We start from the raw sequence: 22419 nt of genomic DNA on the forward strand, positions 1-22419 counted from the left end.
ATAACATCAACCCTCCAGTCCTCTGACAGTCTTCTAGTTCTATAACATCAAGCCTCCAGTCCTCTGACAGTCTTGTAGTACTATAACATCAACCCCCCAGTCCTCTGACAGTCTTGTAGTTCTATAACATCAACCCTCCAGTCCTCTGACAGTCTTGTAGTTCTATAACATCAACCCTCCAGTCCTCTGACAGTCTTGTAGTTCTATAACATCAACCCTTCAGTCCTCTGACAGTCTTGTAGTTCTATAACATCAAGCCTCCAGTCCTCTGACAGTCTTGTAGTTCTATAACATCAACCCTCCAGTCCTCTGACAGTCTTGTAGTTCTATAACATCAACCCTCCAGTCCTCTGACAGTCTTGTAGTTCTATAACATCAACCCTCCAGTCCTCTGACAGTCTTGTAGTTCTATAACATCAACCCTCCAGTCCTCTGACAGTCTTGTAGTTCTATAACATCAAGCCTCCAGTCCTCTGACAGTCTTGTAGTTCTATAACATCAAGCCTCCAGTCCTCTGACAGTCTTGTAGTTCTATAACATCAAGCCTCCAGTCCTCTGACAGTCTTGTAGTTCTATAACATCAACCCTCCAGTCCTCTGACAGTCTTGTCGTTCTATAACATCAACCCTCCAGTCCTCTGACAGTCTTGTAGTTCTTTAACATTCATCCTCCGGTGCTATGGCTCTTTGACATTCATTCTCCGGTGCTATGGCTCTTTGACATTCATCCTCCGGTGCTATGGCCCTTAGACATTCATCCTCCGGTGCTATGGCTCTTTGACATTCATTCTCCGGTGCTATGGCTCTTTGACATTCATTCTCCGGTGCTATGGCTCTTTGACATTCATTCTCCGGTGCTATGGCTCTTTGACATTCATTCTCCGGTGCTATGGCTCTTTGACATTCATTCTCCGGTGCTATGGCTCTTTGACATTCATCCTCCGGTGCTATGGCTCTTTGACATTCATTCTCCGGTGCTATGGTTCTTTAACATTCATCCTCCAGAGATATGGCTCTTTGACATTCATCCTCCGGAGCTATGGCTGTTAATTGATGTTAATTGTTTTCCAAACCCTCTGGATCCTTATTCCTCCCACCTGCCTGCTGGGAAATCACATTGAGTCCTTTTTTAATGTATTTCACCCTCTATATCTCCAGGGTTGTTGTATAGTGGCCTCTATATCTATACACACACACACACAGACACACATCTTCTCCTTTGTTTTGATCACGTTGAGGGAGATGTTGTCCTGGCACCACATGGCCAGGTCTCTGACCTTCTCCTTATAGGCTGTCTCGTCAGTGTCGGTGATCAGGCCTACCACTGTTGTGTCATCGGCAAACTTAATGATGGTGTCGGAGTCGTGCCTGGCCATGCAGTTATGGGTGAACAGGGAGTACAGGAGGGGACTGAGCACACACACCCTGAGGGGCTCCAGTGTTGAGGATCAGCGTGGCGGATGTGTTGTTACCTACCCTTACCAGCTGGGGGCGGCCTGTCAGGAAGTCCAGGATCCAGTTGCAGAGGGAGGTTTATTCCCAGGGTCCTTAGCTGCTTAGTGATGAGCTTTGATCTGTAGTCAATAATCAACAGCATTCTCACATAAGTGTTCCTTTTGTCCAGGTGTGAAAGGGCAGTGTAGAGTGCAATAGAGATTGCATCATCTGTGGATCTGTTGGGTCGGTATACAAATTGGAGTGGGTCTCAGGTTTCTGGGATAATGGTGTTGATGTGAACCATGACCAGCCTTTCAAAGCACTTCATGGCTACAGACGTGAGTGCTACGGGTCGGTAGTCATTATGCAGCTTACCTTGGTGTTCTTGGGCACAGGGACTATGGTGGTCTGCTTGAAACATGTTGGTATTAGAGACTCAGTCAGGGAGAGGTTGAAAATGTCAGTGAAGACACTTGCCAGTTGGTTAGCTTATGCTCGTAGTACACGTCCTGGTAATCTGTCTGGTCCTGCGGTCTTGTGAATGTTGACCTGTTTAAAGGTCTTACTCACATCGGCTGCGGAGAGCGTGATCACAAAGTGGTCCAGAACAGCTGACGCTCTCATGCATGTTTCAGTGTTCCTTGCCTCGAGCGAGCATATAAGTAATTTAGCTCGTCCGGTATGCTCGTGTCACTGGGCAGCTCTCGGCTGTGCTTCCCTTTGTAGCCTGTAATAGTTTGCAAGCCCTGCCATATCCGACGAGTGTCAGAGCCGGTGTAGTAATATTCAACCTCGAACCTGTATTGACGCTTTGCCTGTTTGATGGTTTGTCGCAGGGAAAAGCGGGATTTCTTATAGGCTTCCTGGTTAGAATCCCGCTCCTTGAAAGCGGCAGCTCTACCCGGCTCTATCCCGCTCTACCCAGCTCTACCCTCAGTGAGGATGTTGCCTGTAATCCATGGCTTCTGGTTGGGGTATGTACGGACAGTCACCTTGGGGACAACGTCATTGATGCACTCTTTGATGAAGCCAGTGACTGATGTGGTGTACTCCTCAATGCCATTGGAGGAATCCTGGAACATATTCTATTCTGTGCAAAACAGTCCTGTAGCTTAGAATCTGCTTCATCTGACCACTTTTTTATTGACCGAGTCACTGGTGCTTTTTCTGCTTTAGTTTTTTGCTTGTAAACAGGAATTAGGAGGATAGAATTATGGTGAGATTTGCCAAATGGAGGGTGAGGGAGAGCTTTGTATGTGTCTCTGTCTGTGGAGTAAAGGTGGTCTAGGGTTTTTTCCCCTCTGGTTGCACATTTAACATGTTGGTATAAATGAGGTAAAACGAATTTAAGTTTCCCTGCAATAAAGGCCCCCGCCACTAGGAGTGCAGCCTCTGGATGAACATTTTCCTGTTGACTGAGATTTCACGCACCAGCTGTTGTTTACAAATATACATAGAACGCCACCCCTTGTCTTACCAGAGGCTGCTGTTCCATCCTGCTAATACAGTGTTTAATATCCTGCCAGCTGTAAGTTATTCATGTCGTCATTCAGCTACGACTTGGTGAAACATAAGATATTACAGTTTTCAATGTCCCGTTGGTAGTTTATACGTGCTCTTAGTTTGTTCACTTTATTTTCCAGCGATTGCCATAGATACTATTGGCCAACGTACAAAGGCAGATTAGCCACTCTTTGCTGGATCCTTACAAGGCACCCCGATCTCCTTCCGTTATATTTCTGTCTTTTTCTCCTGCGAATGATGCGGATGAGGGCCTTGTCGGGGGTCTGGAGTAAATCCCTCTCGTCCGACTCATTAACTAAAAACGATTTGTCCAGTTCATGGTGAGTAATGGCTGTTCTGATGTCCAGAAGCTCTTTGCAGGCGTAGGAGATGGTAGCAGCAACATCATGTACAGAATAAGGGTCTACGCCCCTTCGTTGGTGATTGGTCAACAGTCTACTCCTGGTGAGAGTGGGAACTACTGTATGGATGGGATTCTTCAAATTAAGCGTTTGTTGCACATTTTTTTCACTTGAGAAATATTGCACAAAACATCTTATGCCGGGTGCACAGTCGTGGCCAAAAGTTTTGAGAATGACACAAATATAAATTTTCACAAAGTCTGCTGACTCAGTTTTTATGATGGCAATTTGCATATACTTCAGAATGTTATGAAGAGTGATCAGATGAAGTGCAATTAATTGCAAAGTCCCTCTTTGCTATGCAAATGAACTAAATCCCCAAAATACATTTCCACTGCATTTCAACCCTGACACAAAAGGACCAGCTGACATCGTGTCAGTGATTATCTCGTTAACACAGGCGTGAGTGTTGACGAGGACAAGGCTGGAGATCACTCTGTCATGCTGATTGAGTTTGAATAACAGACTGAAAGCTTCAAAAGGAGGGTGGTGCTTGGAATCATTGTTCTTCCTCTGTCAACCATGCTTACCTGCAAGGAAACACATGTCGTCATCATTGCTTTGCACAAAAAGGTCTTCACAGGCAAGGATATTGCTGCCAGTAAGATTACACCTAAATCAACCATTTATCACATCATCAAGAACTTCAAGGAGAGCGGTTCAACTGTTGTGAAGAAGGCTTCAGGGCGCCCAAGAAAGTCCAGCAACCGCCAGGACTGTCTCCTAAAGTTGATTCAGCTGTGGGATCGGGGCACCACCAGTGCAAAGCTTGCTCAGGAATGGCAGCAGGCAGGTGTGAGTGCATCTGCATGCACAGTGAGGCAAAGACTTTTGGAGGATGGCCTGGTGTCAAGAAGGGCAGCAAAGAAGCCACTTCTCTCCAGGAAAAACATCAGGGACAGACTGATATTCTGCAAAAGGTACAGGGATTGGACTGCTGAGGACTGGGGTGAAGTCATTTTCTCTGATGAATCCCCTTTCCGATTGTTTGGGGCATCCGGAAAAAAGCTTGTCCGGAGAAGACAAGGTGTGCGCTACCATCAGTCCTGTGTCATGCCAACAGTAAAGCATCCTGAGACCATTCATGTGTGGGGTTGCTTCTCAGCCAAGGGAGTGGGCTCACTCACAATTTTGCCAAAGAACACAGCTATGAATAAAGAATGGTACCAACACATCCTCCGAGAGCAACTTCTCCCAACCATCCAGGAACCGTTTGGTGATGAACAATGCCTTTTCCAACATGATGGATCAACTTGCCATAAAGCAAAAGTGATAACTAAGTAGCTCGGGGAACAAAACATCAACATTTTGGGTCCATGGCCAGGAAACTCCCCAGACCTTAATCCCACTGACAACTTGTGGTCAATCCTCAAGACAAACAAAACCCACAAATTCTGACAAACTCCAAGCATTGATTATGCAAGAATGGGCTGCCATCAGTCAGGATGTGGCCCAGAAGTTAATTGACAGCATGCCAGGGCAGATTGCAGAGGTCTTGAAAAAGAAGGGTCAACACTGCAAATATTGACTCTTTGCATTAACTTCATGTAATTGTCAATAAAAGCCTTTGACACTCATGAAATGCTTGTAATTGTACTTCAGTTGTAAGGAGTGTGTAACTGGTGGCAGGGAAGTCAGACGCAGGAGAGCAGAACTAGGTAATAGCCGGAGCAGTTTAATAGTAAAACCAACGGAATAAGAAATACAAAATATGGGTACAATAACCCGACGCGCACCATCCAAAATGCGCACTTAAAACAAACAATACCACACAAAGACATGGGGGGAACAGAGGGTTAAATACACAACACATAATGAGGGAAATGAAAACCAGGTGTGTGGGAAAACAAGACAAAACAAATGGAAAATGAAAAATGGATCAGCGATGGCTAGAAGACCGGCGATGTCGACCGCCGAACACCGCCCAAACAAGGAGAGGCACCGACTTCGGCAGAAGTCGTGACATCAGTATTCCATAGTAACAACTGACAAAAATATCTAAAGACTGAGGCAGCAGACTTTGTGAAAATTAATATTTGTGTCATTCTCAAAACCTTTGCACGACTTTCAAAATCCTAACATTGCTGCGCTTCTCACATGTAAAGTCCCCATATTTGTGGACTCTTTTTGACTTGTTTTGTTCAATTCAGTCTGGTATGAGAACAGTAGCCCCTATCTGCAAAAGCATGGTGTCTGCTGAAAGCTAAGTATCTTGGCTATTGATCTGTGCCTTAAAATCGCAGGGCAGGCCGAGCCGAGCCGATGATCTCATTTCAAGATGGCCACTACCTACATTCCGGTCAGTGTTGTGAAGCATAAACAAAATAAACATGGAATATGTTGATTCACACCGAAAGCTGGGACTCCACAGATCATGAGGATGTCTTAATTGTCTGCCTGTGACCTACTGTTATTGATCACCAGCCCCGAGAGTCAAAATATTTTTATTACACACCGTTTTCACCAAACAACAAACATCTAACAAGGTAAGCTTCCATTCGGTCTGTTTGAGCTATAGCTACATAGGGGGATATTAAATGAATCCTTAGGTTAGTAGGAACACATCTAGCCTATTGCCAATCTTATTTGATTATGTATGACTTAATGGCAACGAATGTCCACCGAGTGACTATATATTTGCTCATGAAAAATATGCTGAAAACACTTGGATATCCCCCGTATGTCCCCCGACACCACCACAATGTTTGAGAGAGGTTGGTGTTGTAGAAACGTAGTTTCTATGGTAAATAACTTTTAGGCACATCCAGTGTGCAAAAAAAGTGCAATTACCACATTCGGGACACTATATAGAGGTTGGAAGGACACTTGTGTCACGCTCTGACCATAGATAGCCTTTGTATTCTCTATTTTGGTTAGGTCGGGGTGTGACTAGGGGGGGTGTTCCTATCTAGGTTGTTTTATTTCTATGTTGGCCTGGTATGTTTCCCAATCAGAGGCAGCTGTTTATTGTTGTCTCTGATTGGGGATCATATTTAAGCAGCTATTTCCCCTCTGTGTTTTGTGGGATCTTGTTTTTGTGTTGTTGCCTGTGAACACTCCAGAACGTCACGTTTCGTTTGTTCTTTATTGTTTTTTGTGCGGTTCACCTCGAATATAATATCGAACCGATTGCACGCTGTGCTTTGGTCTGAATGTTCTTACGACGATCGTGACAGAAGATCCCACCACAACAGGACCAAGCAGCATGCCCAGGAGGAGAAGGTGTCTTGGACTTGGGAGGAAATCTTGGCAGGAAATGAAAGCCTTCCTTTGCGGCAGACGGAAGGAGAGAAAGGAGGACAGCGAAGATGCCGGGGTTCGCGGCCACAAAGAAAGGCCAAAAAACAGCCCGATTTTTTTTTTGGGGGGGGTACAAGGGGTGGTCGGTGGAGATGGGGAGTGAACCAGAGCCAGTCTGGGAGAAGATGGAGATATTGGAGGAGGGTGAACGGAGAGAGTCAGAGACCGTCAGTGAGTTGATGGAGAAATTGGAGGAGAGAGAAATGAGAGAGTTGTTGTATTGGTGTATGAGGCACGACATTCGCCCTAAGGAGCGTGTTATCAGTTTGATGTCATCTGAGTCAGCTCTCCGTACTCGTCCTGAGGAGCGTGTCATCTGTCAGTCTGGTAAAAACTGTGCCGCCTCCACACACCAGGTCTCCAGTACGCCTCCACAGCCCAGTACCTCCTGTTCCAGCAATCCGCACTCGCCTTAAGGAGCGTGTCATCTGTCCGGTACAATGTGTGCCGGCTCTACGCACCAGGTCTCCAGTGCGCCTCCACAGCCCGGTACGTCCTGTGCCTGTTCATCGCACTCGCCCTGAAGTGTGTATCACCAGTACGGTACCACCTGTGCCGGCTCGATGTACTAGGCCTCCAGTGCGCATTCCCAGTCCGGTATGTCCTGTGCCTGCTCCTCGCACTCGCCCTGAAGTGTGTATCACCAGTCCGGTACCACCTGTGCCGGCTCCACACACTAGGCCTCCAGTGCGCATTCCCAGTCCGGTACGTCCTGTGCCTGCTCCTCGCACTCGCCCGGAAGTGTGTGTCACCAGTCCGGTACCACCTGTGCCAGCTCCATGCACTAGGTCTCCAGTGTGCCTTCCCAGTCCAGTACGTCCTGTGCCTGCTCCACGCACTCGGCCTCCAGTGCGCATTCACAGTCCAGAGCTTCCGGCGACGGTCCACAGTCCGGAACCTCCTACGACGGTCCACAGTCCGGAACTTCCAGGCAAGGTGTCCAGTCCAGCTCCAGGACAGGAGCCTCCCTCTCCACCGGTGCCCAGTCCAGGCACGGTGTCCAGTCCAGCTCCAAGGCCGGAGCCTTCCTCGGCGCCGGTGCCCAGTCCAGTCATGGCGTCCAGTCCAGCTCCAGGGCAGGGGCCTTCCTCTGCACCGATGCCCAGTCCAGGCATGGTGTCCAGTCCCGCTCCAGGGCAGGAGCCTTCCTCTGCGCTGGTGCCCAGTCCAGGCATGGTGTCCAGTCCCGCTCCAAGGCCGGAGCCTTCCTCTGCGCCGGTGCCCAGTCCAGGCACGGTGTCCAGTCCCGCTCCAGGGCAGGGGCCTTCCTCTGCGCCGATGCCCAGTTCAGGCACGGTGTCCAGTCCCGCTCCAACGCCAGAGCCTTCCTCTGCGCCGGTGCCGAGTCCAGGCACGGCGGCCAACTCAGCTCCATGGGGGCAAAGTCCCGCACCAGAGCCGCCACCAATGCTGGCAGATCCGCGAGCAGAGTGGGTACTTCGCCCCGCACCGGAGTCGCCACCGACGCTAGATGCTCACCCGGACCCTCCCCTATAGAGTCAGGTTTTACGGCCGGAGTCCGCACCTTTGGGGGGGGGGGGATACTGTCACGCCCTGACCATAGAGAGCCTTTTTATTCTCTATTTTGGTTAGGTCGGGGTGTGACTAGGGTGGGTAATCTAGGTTGTTTTATTTCTATGTTGGCCTGGTATGGTTCCCAATCAGAGGCAGCTGTTTACCGTTGTCTCTGATTGGGGATCATATTTAGGCAGCCATTTCCCCACTGTGTTTTTGTGGGATCTTGTTTATGTGTAGTTGCCTGTGAGCACACCATAGCTTCACGTTTCATTTGTTCTTTATTGCTTTTGTGCGTTTCATTGAATAAACATGTGGAACCCATATCACGCTGCGCTTTGGTGTGAATCTTCTTACGACAAACGTGACAACTTGAATGTACCCTGGATGGGTGGATATACATTCTGGTACATTCCAACAGGAATCTGTTCCAAAAACTTTGTAAATAACAAAGTTGCCAACCAGCAACGCATAAAAAGTTGTATAGCGGCAAATTAAGATACCGGGTAGGGAGTGGGCAATTTAATTACTTTTTTCACTCACCATGTGAGTCACCACCAGAGATCAGAAGTAGAAACGAAAGATAAGAGGAGAGTGCTGAAATAGCACATCAAAAATGTCTGCACTCAACGGTACGTAAAGGCCTCTACTACGTGGCGTATCCTTTGTACCTTTATCTAACTAGGGCAAGTCAGTGAAGAACAAATGCTTATTTACAATGATGGCCTAGCAGGGAACTGCCTTGTTCAGCGGCAGAACAACAGATTTTTTTTTACCTTGTGAGCACAGAGAATAGATCTAGCAACCTTTTGGTTACTTGCCCAACGCTCTAACCACTAGGCTACCCTGCCACATATGTATAAACTGGAAATGACCGTTACCGTTACCTAAATTTCACGCTACATTTCTGTGTACGCCATTTCTGAAATGTCTGTGCATGTTAAAAAAAAAATAATTGAGATTTATTAACTTTTATAAACTGTTTCCCGATATAAATCAGACCTGTTGTAAAACGGTGCGTACGTGAATGAGCATTAAAACTCACCTGTCCGCGTGCTCGTCTCCACCCAGGTGGCGCCCATCTTCCCCATTAATACCTGTGTATTTATACCTGTGTTTTCTGTCTGTCTGTTGCCAGTTCGTCTTGTTTGTTCAAGTCTACCAGCGTTTTTCCTCAGCTCCTGTTTTTCCCCCCAGTCTCTCCTTTTCTCATCCTCCTGGTTTTTGACCGTTGCCTGTCCTGACCCTGTACCCACCCACCTGACCACTCTGCCTGTCCTGACCCTGTACCCACCCACCTGACCACTCTGCCTGACCTGACCCTGTACCCACCCACCTGACCACTCTGCCTGTCCTGACCCTGTACCCACCCACCTGACCACTCTGCCTGTCCTGACCCTGTACCCACCAACCTGACCACTCTGCCTGTCCTGACCCTGTACCCACCCACCTGACCACTCTGCCTGTCCTGACCCTGTACCCACCCACCTGACCACTCTGCCTGTCCTGACCCTGTACCCACCCACCTGACCACTCTGCCTGTCCTGACCCTGTACCCACCCACCTGACCACTCTGCCTGTCCTGACCCTGTACCCACCCACCTGACCACTCTGCCTGTCCTGACCCTGTACCCACCAACCTGACCACTCTGCCTGTCCTGACCCTGTACCCACCCACCTGACCACTCTGCCTGTCCTGACCCTGTACCCACCCACCTGACCACTCTGCCTGTCCTGACCCTGTACCCACCCACCTGACCACTCTGCCTGTCCTGACCCTGTACCCACCCACCTGACCACTCTGCCTGTCCTGACCCTGTACCCACCCACCTGACCACTCTGCCTGTCCTGACCCTGTACCCACCCACCTGACCACTCTGCCTGTCCTGACCCTGTACCCTCCCACCTGACCACTCTGCCTGACCTGACCCTCTACCCACCAACCTGACCACTCTGCCTGTCCTGACCCTGTACCCTCCCACCTGACCACTCTGCCTGTCCTGACCCTGTACCCTCCCACCTGACCACTCTGCCTGTCCTGACCCTGTACCCACCCACCTGACCACTCTGCCTGTCCTGACCCTGTACCCACCCACCTGACCACTCTGCCTGTCCTGACCCTGTACCCACCCACCTGACCACTCTGCCTGTCCTGACCCTGTACCCACCCACCTGACCACTCTGCCTGTCCTGACCCTGTACCCTCCCACCTGACCGCTCTGCCTGTCCTGACCCTGTACCCTCCCACCTGACCGCTCTGCCTGTCCTGACCCTGTACCCACCTGACCACTCTGCCTGTCCTGACCCTATAACCCCCCCTGACCACTCTGCCTGTCCTGACCCTGTACCCTCCCACCTGACCACTCTGCCTGTCCTGACCCTATAACCCCCCCTGACCACTCTGCCTGTCCTGACCCTGTACCCACCTGACCACTCTGCCTGTACTGACCCTGTACCCCCCCACCTGACCCTACCTTGACCTCTAGTCTGGATTATGGACCCCTGCCTGCTTTGACCTGTCGTCTGCCTGCCCCTGTGGTTACAATACACATTGTTACTTCAACACCTGCACTTGGGTTTTTACCTTGATTCCTGATACAATCACCTTTCCATGGTGACAATAACGGCCTTTATTTGCTGTACAATTTGGAACTATTGTCATTAGGCCACGGCATGTAAAGATGAATTCTTGTTCAATATTTAGTTTATCAATAGATTATAACATTTCTGAGATTAAATAGGCTATGATGTCACGCTCCTATCCTGCCTTGGTATAGGTTCTGAGATTAAACAGGCGATGATGTCACGCTCCTATCCTGCCTTGGTATAGGCTCTGAGATTAAACAGGCAATGATGTCACGCTCCTATCCTGCCTTGGTATAGGTTCTGAGATTAAACAGGCGATGATGTCACGCTCCTATCCTGCCTTGGTATAGGCTCTGAGATTAAACAGGCAATGATGTCACGCTCCTATCCTGCCTTGGTATAGGTTCTGAGATTAAACAGGCGATGATGTCACGCTCCTATCCTGCCTTGGTATAGGTTCTGAGATTAAACAGGCGATGATGTCACGCTCCTATCCTGCCTTGGTATAGGCTCTGAGATTAAACAGGCAATGATGTCACTCTCCTATCACACAGAAATAATGTAGCCTCTATCGCACAGCAATAGACCTACTGTAGCCTACCCATACTGTCAAATATTTTATACAAGCCACCAGTCTATTTACTGTGTTGGCAGGATGTTTTAATCGTTAGCAATCATTTATGCTGTATCTGGAAAAGGAATGTCCGTTTCGGAGAGGGAAAACTATGGTTAATTGTTGTGGACTTGTCAGCAGAATGTTGTTAATTTAGGGCAAGCTACTCATAAGATTTTCTCTGCAATACTTAGTATGTGTTTAAACGAATACCGTCTACATATCTGCCTTTTCCTACCATGTCCTTTTCAAGCTGCTTCAACTCGGAGTAGATTGACAGGCTAAGGGAATTAGCCATCTCTGAACACTAAACTACATTATTACCTGTAATTACTGAGGAAGAACTAAATTAGCCGCTGTCTGCCTACCTTTCCGCCTGCCTGTCTGCCTACCTTTCCTTCTGCCTGGCTGTCTGCCTGCCAGCCTGTCTGTCCGTCTGCCTGCCTTCTGCCTGTCTGCCGGTCTGCCTTCCTGTCTTGTCTGTCTGCCTGCCTGCTTGCCTTCCTGCCTGTCTGCCTGCCTGTCTGCCAGCCTGTCTGCCAGCCTGTCTGCCTGTCTTGCCTGCCTGCCTGCCCGCCTGTCTGCCTGCCTGCCTGCCTTCCTGTCTTGTCTGTCTGCCTGCCTGCTTGCCTTCCTGCCTGTCTGCCTGCCTGTCTGCCAGCCTGTCTGTCCGTCTGCCTGTCTTGCCTGCCTGCCCGCCTGTCTGCCTGCCTGCTTGCCATGGTTGCCGTGGTTGCACAGACAGATGAGGAGACTGGATGTTGAGCCTTCGATAAGACTTCACACTTGAGATAGGTTTGCCATCAACGGCCTGTCCTGTGTGTGGGTGTGTGTTAGGCCTGAGAAGTAGAAAGCAGTGACTTCATGGTAGTGACAGGTATGGGTGTTAACCCCAAGAAAGGTGCTCTACCATGGGTATGTGTATACAGTGTGTGTGTCATGTTTACCCCCTGCGAGAAGTAGAAAGCAGCAATGCCCAGGGGCCAGAAGCAGCAGAGCATGGAGAAGATGGCCAGGCCGAGGTGGTCTCTGGGTGGGATCACTATGAAGTTATCTTCACTCTCGCTGTCGCTGGAGCAGTCCGTCTGCAAGAGACAAACAGTGTTAATATAGTTCACCACCATGACAGTTCATATATAACATGATCAAGTTATCTTCACTGGAGCAGTCCGTCTGTTAAAGAGGAAGAGGGGGATACCTAGTCAGTTGTGCAACTGGCCCAACGCTCCTAAACCGTTACAGTTCATATAGAACAAGATTAAGTTTTCTTCACTCATTGTACAGGACAAGAGAAACAACTTTGCTGCAATTCATTTTTAGAACGAGTGGAAAGACAAAAAAATATGAGTTTCCCACATTACAGGGACAGTTAAAGGATTGTAGCCTTTTTGACAGACCCAAATCTAACTGCCTGTAGCTCAGGACCTGAAGCAAGGACATGCATATTCTTCATACCGTTATTATTTTTTAAATTGTATTTTACCTTTATTTAACCAGGTAGGCAAGTTGAGAACAAGTTCTCATTTACAATTGAGACCTGGCCAAGATAAAGCAAAGCAGTTTGACACATACAACAACACAGAGTTACACATGGAGTAAAGCAAACATACAGTCAATAATACAGTAGAAAAATAGTCTATATACAATGTGAGAAAATGAGGTGAGATAAGGGAGGTAAGGCAATAAATAGGCCATGGTGGCGAGGTAAATACAATATAACAAGTAAAACCCTGGAATGGTAGATTTGCAGTGGCAGAATGTGAATGTGCAAAGTAGAAATAATGGGGTGCAAAGGAGCAAAATAAATAAATAAATAAATACAGTAGGGGTAGAGGTAGTTGTTTGGGCTAAATAATAGATGGGCTATGTACAGGTGCAGTAATCTGTGAGCTGTTCTGACAGCTGGTGCTTAAAGCTAGTGAGGGAGATAAGTGTTTCCAGTTTCAGAGATTTTTGCAGTTCGTTCCAGTCATTGGCAGCAGAGAACTGGAAGGAGAGGCGGCCAAAGGAAGAATTGGCTTTGGGGGTGACCAGAGAGATATACCTGCTGGAGCGCGTGCTACAAGTGGGTGCTGCTATAGTGACCAGCGAGCTGAGATAAAGGGGTACTTTACCTAACAGGGTCTTGTAGATGACCTGGAGCCAGTGGGTTTGGCGACGAGTATGAAGCGAGGGCCAGCCAACGAGAGCGTACAGGTCGCAGTGGTGGGTAGTATATGTGGCTTTGGTGACAAAACAGATGGCACTGTGATAGACTGCATCCAATTTATTGCGTAGGGTATTGGAGGCTATTTTGTAAATGACATCGCCGAAGTCAAGGATCGGTAGGATGGTCAGTTTGAAGAGGGTATGTTTGGCAGCATGAGCGAAGGATGCTTTGTTGCGAAATAGGACGCCAATTCTAGATTTAACTTTGGATTGGAGATGTTTGATGTGAGTCTGGAAGGAGAGTTTACAGTCTAACCAGACACCTAGGTATTTGTAGTCGTCCACATATTCTAAGTCAGAACTGTCCAGAGTAGCGATGCTGGACGGGCGGGCAGGTGCAGGCAGCGATCGGTTGAAGAGCATGCATTTAGTTTGACTTGTATTGAAGAGCAGTTGGAGGACACGGAAGGAGAGTTGTATGGCATTGAAGCTCGTCTGGAGGGTTGTTAACACAGTTTCCAAAGAAGGGCCAGTATACAAGTATACAAAATATAAGTATACAAAATGGTGTCGTCTACATAGAGGTGGATCAGAGACTCACCAGCAGCAAGAACGACATCATTGATGTATACAGAGAAGAGAGTCAGCCCAAGAATTGAACCCTGTGGCACCCCCATAGAGACTGCCAGAGACCCGGACAACAGGCCCTCAGTTTTGACACAATGAACTCTATCAGAGAAGTAGTTGGTGAACCAGGCGAGGCAATCATTTGAGAAACCAAGGCTATTGAGTCTGCCGATGAGGATGTGGTGATTGACAGAGTCGAAAGCCTTGGCCAGGTCAATGAAAACGGCTGTGCAGTATTGTTTCTTATCGATGGTGGTTAAGATATCGTTTAGGACCTTGAGAGTGGCTGAGGTGAACCCATGACCAGCTCTGAAACCAGATTGCATAGCGGAGAAGGTACGGTGGGATTCGAAATGGTCGGTCATCTGTTTGTTAACTTGGCTTTCGAAGACTTGGTAGGATAGATATAGGTCTGTAGAAAGACAGGGTAGGATAGATATAGTTCTGTAGCAGTTAGGGTCTAGAGTGTCTCCCCCTTTGAAGAGGGGGATTACCGCAGCTGCTTTCCAATCTTTGGGAATCTCAGACGACACAAAAGAGAGGTTGAACAGGCCAGTAATAGGGGTTGCAACAATTTCGGTAGATAATTTTAGAAAGAAAGGGTCCAGATTGTCTATCCCGGCTGATTTGTAGGGGTCCAGATTTTGCAGCTCTTTCAGAACATCAGCTGACTGGATTTGGGAGAAGGAGGGTTTGGGGAAGGCTTGGGCGAGTTGCTGTGGGGGGTGCAGTGCTGTTGACCGGGGTAGGGGTAGCCAGATGGAAAGCATGGCCAGCCATAGAAAAATGCTTATTGAAATTCTCAATTATAGTGGATTTAACGGTGGTGACAGAGTTTCCTATCGTCAGTGCAGTGGGCAGCTGGGAGGAGGTGTTCTTATTCTCCATGGACTTCACAGTGTCCCAGAACTTTTTTGAGTTTGTGTTGCAGGAAGCAAATTTCTGCTTGAAAAAGCTAGCCTTGGCTTTTCTAACTGCCTGTGTATATTGGTTTCTAACTTCCCCGAAAAGCTTCATATCACGGGGGCTGTTCGATTCTAATGCAGAACGCCACAGGGTGTTTTTGTGTTGGTTAAGAGAAGTCAGGTCTGGAGAGAACCAAGGGCTATATCTGTTCCTGGTTCTAAATTTCTTGAATGGGGCATGCTTATTTAAGATGGTGAGGAAGGCATTTAAAAAAAATAACCAGGCATCCTCTACTGACGTGATGAGGTCAATATCCTTCCAGGATACCCGGGCCAGGTCGATTTGAAAGGCCAGCTTGTTGAAGTGTTTCAGGGAGCATTTGACAGTGAGGTCGTTTGACCGCTGACCCATTACGGATGCAGGCAATGAGGCATTGATCGCTGAGATCTTGGTTGAAAACAGCAGAGGCGTATTTAGAGGGCAAGTTGGTTAGGATAATATCTATGAGGGTGCCCGTGTTTACGGTTTTGGGATCGTACCAGGTAGGTTCATTGATAATTTGTGTGAGATTGAGGGCATCAAGTTTAGATTGTATGATGGCTGGGGTGTTAAGCATGTTCCAGTTTAAGTCACCTAGCAGCACAAGCTCTGAAGATAGATGGGGGGCAATCAGTTCACATATGGTGTCCAGAGCACAGCTGGGGGCAGAAGGTGGTCTATAGCAGGCGGCAACGGTGAGAGACTTGTTTTAGAGAGGTGGATTTTAAAAGTAGAAGTTCAAATTGTTTGGGTACAGACCTGGATAGTAGGACAGAACTCTGCAGGCTATCTCTGCAGTAGATTGCAACACCGCCCCCTTTGGCCGTTCTATCTTGTCTGAAAATGTTGTAGTTAGGGATGGAGATTTTAGAGGTTTTGGTGGTCTTCCTAAGCCAGGATTCAGACTAGGACATCCGGGTTGGCAGAGTGTGCTAAAGCAGTGAATAAAACAAACTTAGGGAGGAGGCTTCTAATGTTAACAGGCATGAAACCAAGGCTATTACGGTTACAGAAGTCATCAAAAGAGAGCGCCTGGGGAATAGGAGTGGAGCTAGGCACTGCAGGGCCTGGATTCACCTCTACATCACCAGAGGAACAGAGGAGGAGTAGGATAAGGGTACGACTAAAAGCTATGAGAATTGGTAATCTATGACGTCTGGAACAGAGAGTAAAAGGAGCAGGTTTCTGGGGGCGATAAAATAGCTTCAAGGTATAATGTACAGACAAAGTTATGGTAGGATGTGAATACAGTGGAGGTAAACCTAGCCATTGAGTGATGATGAGAGAGATATTGTCTCTAGAAACATCCTTGAAACCAAGTAATGTCATTGCATGTGTGGGTGGTGGAACTGAAAGGTTGGATAATGTATAATGAGCAGGGCTAGAGGCTCTACAGTGAAATACGCCAATAAACACTAACCAGAACAGCAGTGGACAAATCATATTGACATTAAGGAGAGGCATGCTTAGCCAAGTGATCATAAGGGTCCAGTGAGTAGAGGTTAGTTGGGGTCACGTTGATTCAGACAGTTAGCCGGGCCATGGGTAGCAAGCTGGCAGAGGATTGAGGTCTGTTTTATAGCCACCTCGTGCGTTTCCGTCGGTAGATAGTGGAGTTCCGTGTGGTAGAGGGGACCAAATACAATTCGCAAAATAGTTATAGTTATAGTGGCCCAAGAAAATTGTCCGATAGACCGATTCAGATAGCAGCGGAGAAGACATCTAACGATTAGCGGGCCGCAGATGGGCGTTCAGGTTACGTCGCGACGGAGGGGCCAGTTGGATAACTCCCTCGGGCAGATAACGTCGGTAGTCCAGTCGTGAAGGCCCGGTGGGGCTCCGCATCGGCAGTAAAACGGGTCCGGATAGGTGATTGTAGCCCAGGAGTGGTTGATGGATGTCTTCAGCTGGCTAGCTCCGGAATAATTTGCTCCGCGATCGACGTAAGCCAATAGTCACTCGGATAGCAGCTAGCTAGCTGCAAGATCCAGGTATAAATGTCCAGAGCTTGCGATAGAAATCCGGGGATACGGAGAGAAATTAGGTCCGGTATGCTCTGGTCTGAGTCGCGTTGTACAAAACTGGCGATAGCTTTTCGAGCTAAAGGATAGCTGATGACCGCCAACCGTGGTTAGCTGAATACTGACGTTACTGGCTAACTTCTGGCTAATTTCTGGCTAGCTTCTGTTGTGGATTTCAGATTTGAGGTGAATAATACTTTTTTTTATTTTTTATTGGTGAGGCGGGATTGCAGGAGAGTGTTTTGAAGTTGAGTTATTAGAAAAAAATTAAAATATATATAAAAAGATATGCGAAGAAAGATGCAAATATATATATACACCGCACACGACAAGACTAGGACAAAGGACGTCTGACTGCTATGCCAAATTGGAAAAAAAAGGAATATGAATTTGAAAGGAAACACTTTGAACTTTGTGGAATTGTTAAAATAACGTAGGAGAATCTAACACATTTGATCTGGTAAAAGATAATATAAACAAAAAAACAGGCGTTTTCATCTTTGAAAGGCCATAATATTATAAAGGAATCTAGGCGCAATTTAGATTTTGGCCACTAGATGGCAGCAGGGTGTATGCAACGTTTCAGATTGATCCAGTGAAGCATTGCAATACCGCACAATATTTTTTTTCAAGTCTGCCCAAATGTGCCGAATTCGTCAATTGATACATTTTCAAGTACATAACTATAAAGAACATACAAAAATTATATGGTAATACAAAATGTAAGTTTACACACTCCCAGGAATGTCATACATGATGGATCATCAGCTTATACAGTTGAAGTTGGAAGTTTACATACACTTAGGTTGGAATCATTAAAACTCGTTTATCAACCATTCCACACATTTCTTGTAAATAAACTATAGTTTTGGCAAGTCAGTTAGGACATTTACTTTGTGCATGACACAAGTCATTTTTCCAACAATTGTTTACAGACAGATTATTTCACTTATCATTCACTGTATCACAATTCCAGTGGGTCAGAAGTTTACATACAGTAAATTGACTGTGCCTTTAAATAGCTTGGAAAATTCCAGAAAATTATGTCATGGTTTTAGAAGCTTCTGATAGGCTAAATTACATCATTTTAGTCAATTGGAGGTGAACTTGTAGATGTATTTCAAGGCCTACCTTCAAATCCAGTTCCTCTTTGCTTGACATCATGGGAAAATCAAAAGAAATCAGCCAAGACCTCAGGAAAAATTTGTAGACCTCCACAAGTCTGGTTCTTCCTTGGGAGCAATTTCCAAACGCATGAAGGTACTACGTTCATCTGTACAAACAATAGTCCACAAGTATGAACACCATGGGACCACGCAGCCGTCATACCACTCAGGAAGGAGACGCGTTCTGTCTCCTAGAGATGAACGTACTTTGGTGCAAAAAGTGCAAATCAATCCCAGAACAACAGCAAAAGACCTTGTGTAGATGCTGGAGGAAACAGGTACAAAAGTATCTATATCCACAGTAAAACAAGTCCTGTTTTGACATAACCTGAAAGGCCGCTCAGCAAGGAAAAAGCCACTGCTCCAAAACCGCCATAAAAAAGCCAGATCACGGAATGCAACTGCACATGGGGACAAAAATCTTACTTTTTGGAGAAATGTCCTCTGGTCTGATGAAACAAAAATAGAACTGTTTTGTCATAATGACCATTGTTATGCTTGGAGGAAAAAGGGGGAGGCTTGCAAGCTGAAGAACACCATCCCAACTGTGAAGCCCAGGGGAGGCAGCATCATGTTGTGGGGGTGCTTTACTGCAGGAGGGACTGGTGCACTTCACAAAATAGATGGCATCATGAGGTGGGAAAATTACGCGATATATATTGAAGCAACATCTCAAGACATTAGTCAGGAAGTTAAAGCTTGGTCGCAAATGGGTCTTCCAAATGGACAATAACCCCAAGCATACTTACAAATTTGTGGCAAAATGCCTTAAGGACAACAACGTCGAGGTATTGGAGTGGCCATCACAAAGCCCTGACCTCAATCCTATAGAAAATCTGTTGGCAGAATTGAAAAAGCGTGTGCGAGGAAGGAGGCCTGACTCAGTTACACCAGCTCTGTCAGGAGGAATGGGCCAAAATTCACACAACTTATTGTGGGAAGCACGTAGAAGGCTCCCTGAAACGTTTGTCGAAAGTTAAAATTATTAAACAATTTAAAGGCAATGCTACCAACTACTAATTGAGTGTATGTAAAACTTCTGACCCACTGGGAATGTGATGAAAGAAATAAAAGCTGAAATAAATTATTATTCTGACATTTCACATTCTTAAAATAAAGTGGTGATCCCAACTGACCTAAGACAGGGAATTTTTACTAGGATTAAATGTCAGGAATTGTGAAAAACTGAGTTTAAATGTATTTGGCTAAGGTATATGTAAACTTCCGACTTCAACTGTACACTAACTTTCACACATCTAGATGGCCGGGCGGGGTGGGTGTGGAGCCAGAGACAGCAGTGGGGACAAACTGTAGAACCCAGTTCCTACATTAAAAAAATTAAAATGGATTTTATCAAACAAAACTATGCAACATTTTATCTCTGGGACCCTCAGGATGACAAATCAGAGGAAGATTACTGAATGTAAGTACATTATTTACCTTCAGAGTTGAATGTATCAAACCAGTTACCGTGATACAAGTGGTTGTGCACTCTCCTTAAACAACAGCATGGCATTCTTTCACTGTAATAGCTACTGTAAATTGGACATTTAAGCTTTCATAAGACACGTCTACGTCCTGGAAAGTTTGCTGTTACTTACAACGTCATGCTCGTCACATTAGCGCACGTTAGCAACAACCGTCGCGGTATAGGAACACCGATCCAGTAGAGATTAAATAGATAGTAGAATTCAAATTATACTTTCATTAATTTGTACCTTCAGATGCGTCCCGTGACATTTGTAAGTGATCATTGGTAGTTTTTAGGCGAAACCGCTCTGACACTATAGATGTTTTCGTGAAAACACCAATTTTGGGGGGAATCTCATGGTCTGACAAACACCGCTGTAGCTCGGCAACCATACGGTGGACTGAGACGCAGCAATAAACGTACATCTCTATCTCGATACCAACGTTTATAAGGAAACAGTTAGTTTGTTAGTTGTTGGTTTGAGAGAGGAGAGACGCTGTTAAATGGTGAGTTCACCCAGATGAAGGGAGGAGAGACGCTGTTAAATGGTGAGTTCACCCAGATGAAGGGAGGAGAGACGCTGTTAAATGGTGAGTTCACCCAGATGAAGGGAGGAGAGACGCTGTTAAATGGTGAGTTCACCCAGATGAAGGGAGGAGAGACGCTGTTAAATGGTGAGTTCACCCAGATGAAGGGAGGAGAGACGCTGTTAAATGGTGAGTTCACCCAGATGAAGGGAGGAGAGACGCTGTTAAATGGTGAGTTCACCCAGATGAAGGGAGGAGAGACGCTGTTAAATGGTGTGTTCACCCAGATGAAGGGAGGAGAGACGCTGTTAAATGGTGAGTTCACCCAGATGAAGGGAGGAGAGACGCTGTTAAATGGTGAGTTCCCACAGATGAAGGGAGGAGAGACGCTGTTAAATGGTGAGTTCACCCAAATCAAATAAAAAATCTAATAAAATAGATGTTTTATTTGTCACATGCGTTGTAATCAACAGGTGTAGACTAACAGTGAAAGGCTTGCTTACTGGCCCTTCCCAACAATGCGCAGAGAAAAAATAGAATAAAACAAATATTAACACAAGGAATAAATACACAATAAGTAGCGATTACTAGGCTATATACAATAAATACACAATGAGTAGCAATTACTAGGCTATATACAATAAATACACAATGAGTAGCGATTACTAGGCTATATACAATAAATACACAATGAGTAGCGATTACTAGGCTATATTCAACAAATACACAATGAGTAACGATAACGGGGTACCAGTATCGAGTCCATGTGCAGGGGTACGAGGTAATTGAGGTAGGTCTGTACATATATGTAGGGATACTGTGTTATTCCCTCTATGGTGCAATTATTTTTGGCCAGAGCAAAAACAAATCTCACAGCCCTTTCAATATCAATTTATTAAATCCCCAATCTTCTATGGAAGAATACCAGTGATAGGCCTCTGTGCCGGACACCTGAAGCATAAATCCTAGTCATTACATCAGTCCTTTGTACACTGTCTGGATTTGTGATGCAATGGTTTTCCTTTTCATTTTCCATCAACACAGGAGTGAATATTAATATATTTTCACTGCTGGAGAGAGTTCCAGGATGAGAGGTGGAATATAAAGAAATCACAAATTGACCTACCGTCCTACCATCATCCCTGGTGCAGGGTACAAGCTATACTGGTGGTGTGCAGGATGGAGAGCGATATGTAGAGACGAATGAAAAAGACTGTGTGTGTGTGTGGGGGAGAGAGGAGGAGAGAGAGGGGGAGAGAGAGGGGGGAGAGAGAGAGGGACCCATCCACCAAACTACCAGGTGTGAAACAGGGAAGAAACTCAGGAGGTATGCTAATTTGGTATAGAGGAGACCTAACCCCCTATTAAATTAGTCAAAACAGGAACATTTTACAGCTGGCTAGAAATGAATAAGGAAATGATCTCAACAGAGATAAATGTGCTCGTGTGCTACCTATATCCCCCCCAATATAGTCCCAAAACTTTAACGATGACAGCTACTCCATCCTAGAGGGGGAGGTCAACAATTTAAAGGCCTCGGGACATGTACTAGCCTGTGGCGACCTAAATGCCAGAATTGGACAAGAATTCCTGGGTCCTGCAGCTCTGTCGGACGCTGGGTATGTACATAGTCAATGGTAGGCTTCGAGTGGACTCCTATGGTAGGTACACTTATAGCTCATCTCTTGGCATTAGCACTGTAGACTACTTTATCACTGACCTCAACTCAGAGCGTTCACAGTCAGTCCACTGACACAGCTATGAGTACAGAACAATCACAGTCTACTTGAACAGAGCAATACTCAGTCATGAGGCATCAAATTCAAAGGAACTGAATAATATTAGGAAATGCTATAGATGGATGGAAAGTAATGTAAGTAATAAAACAATTAGGCAACAACACAACAGGTCCGTTGGTGTTGTTCTGGGATTGATTTGCACTTTTCGCACCAAATTACATTCATCTCTAGGAGACAGAACGCGTCTCCTTCCTGAGTGGTATAACGACTGTGTGGTCCCATGGTGCTTCTACTTGTGTACTATTGTTTGTACAGATGAACGTGGTACCTTCAGGCATTTGGAAATTTCTCCCAAGGATGAACCAGACTCTACAATTGTTTTTCTGAGGTCTTGGCTGAT

At 46.4% G+C, this 22419-nt stretch overlaps 1 protein-coding gene across 1 annotated transcript in view; it reads right to left on the minus strand.

The window, feature by feature from the left end:
* Positions 1 to 22419, minus strand: part of LOC129817808 (synapse differentiation-inducing gene protein 1-like) — a 124585-nt gene that overhangs the window by 12422 nt on the left and 89744 nt on the right. Inside the window, exon 3 of the mRNA XM_055873379.1 lies at positions 12323 to 12460. Within this exon, the coding sequence (XP_055729354.1) occupies positions 12323 to 12460 (138 nt within the window). The remainder of the gene's footprint in view (positions 1 to 12322; positions 12461 to 22419) is intronic.

The sequence above is a fragment of the Salvelinus fontinalis genome, chromosome 20 (genome assembly GCF_029448725.1).
Source record: "Salvelinus fontinalis isolate EN_2023a chromosome 20, ASM2944872v1, whole genome shotgun sequence".
NCBI classification, from domain to species: Eukaryota; Metazoa; Chordata; class Actinopteri; order Salmoniformes; family Salmonidae; genus Salvelinus; species Salvelinus fontinalis.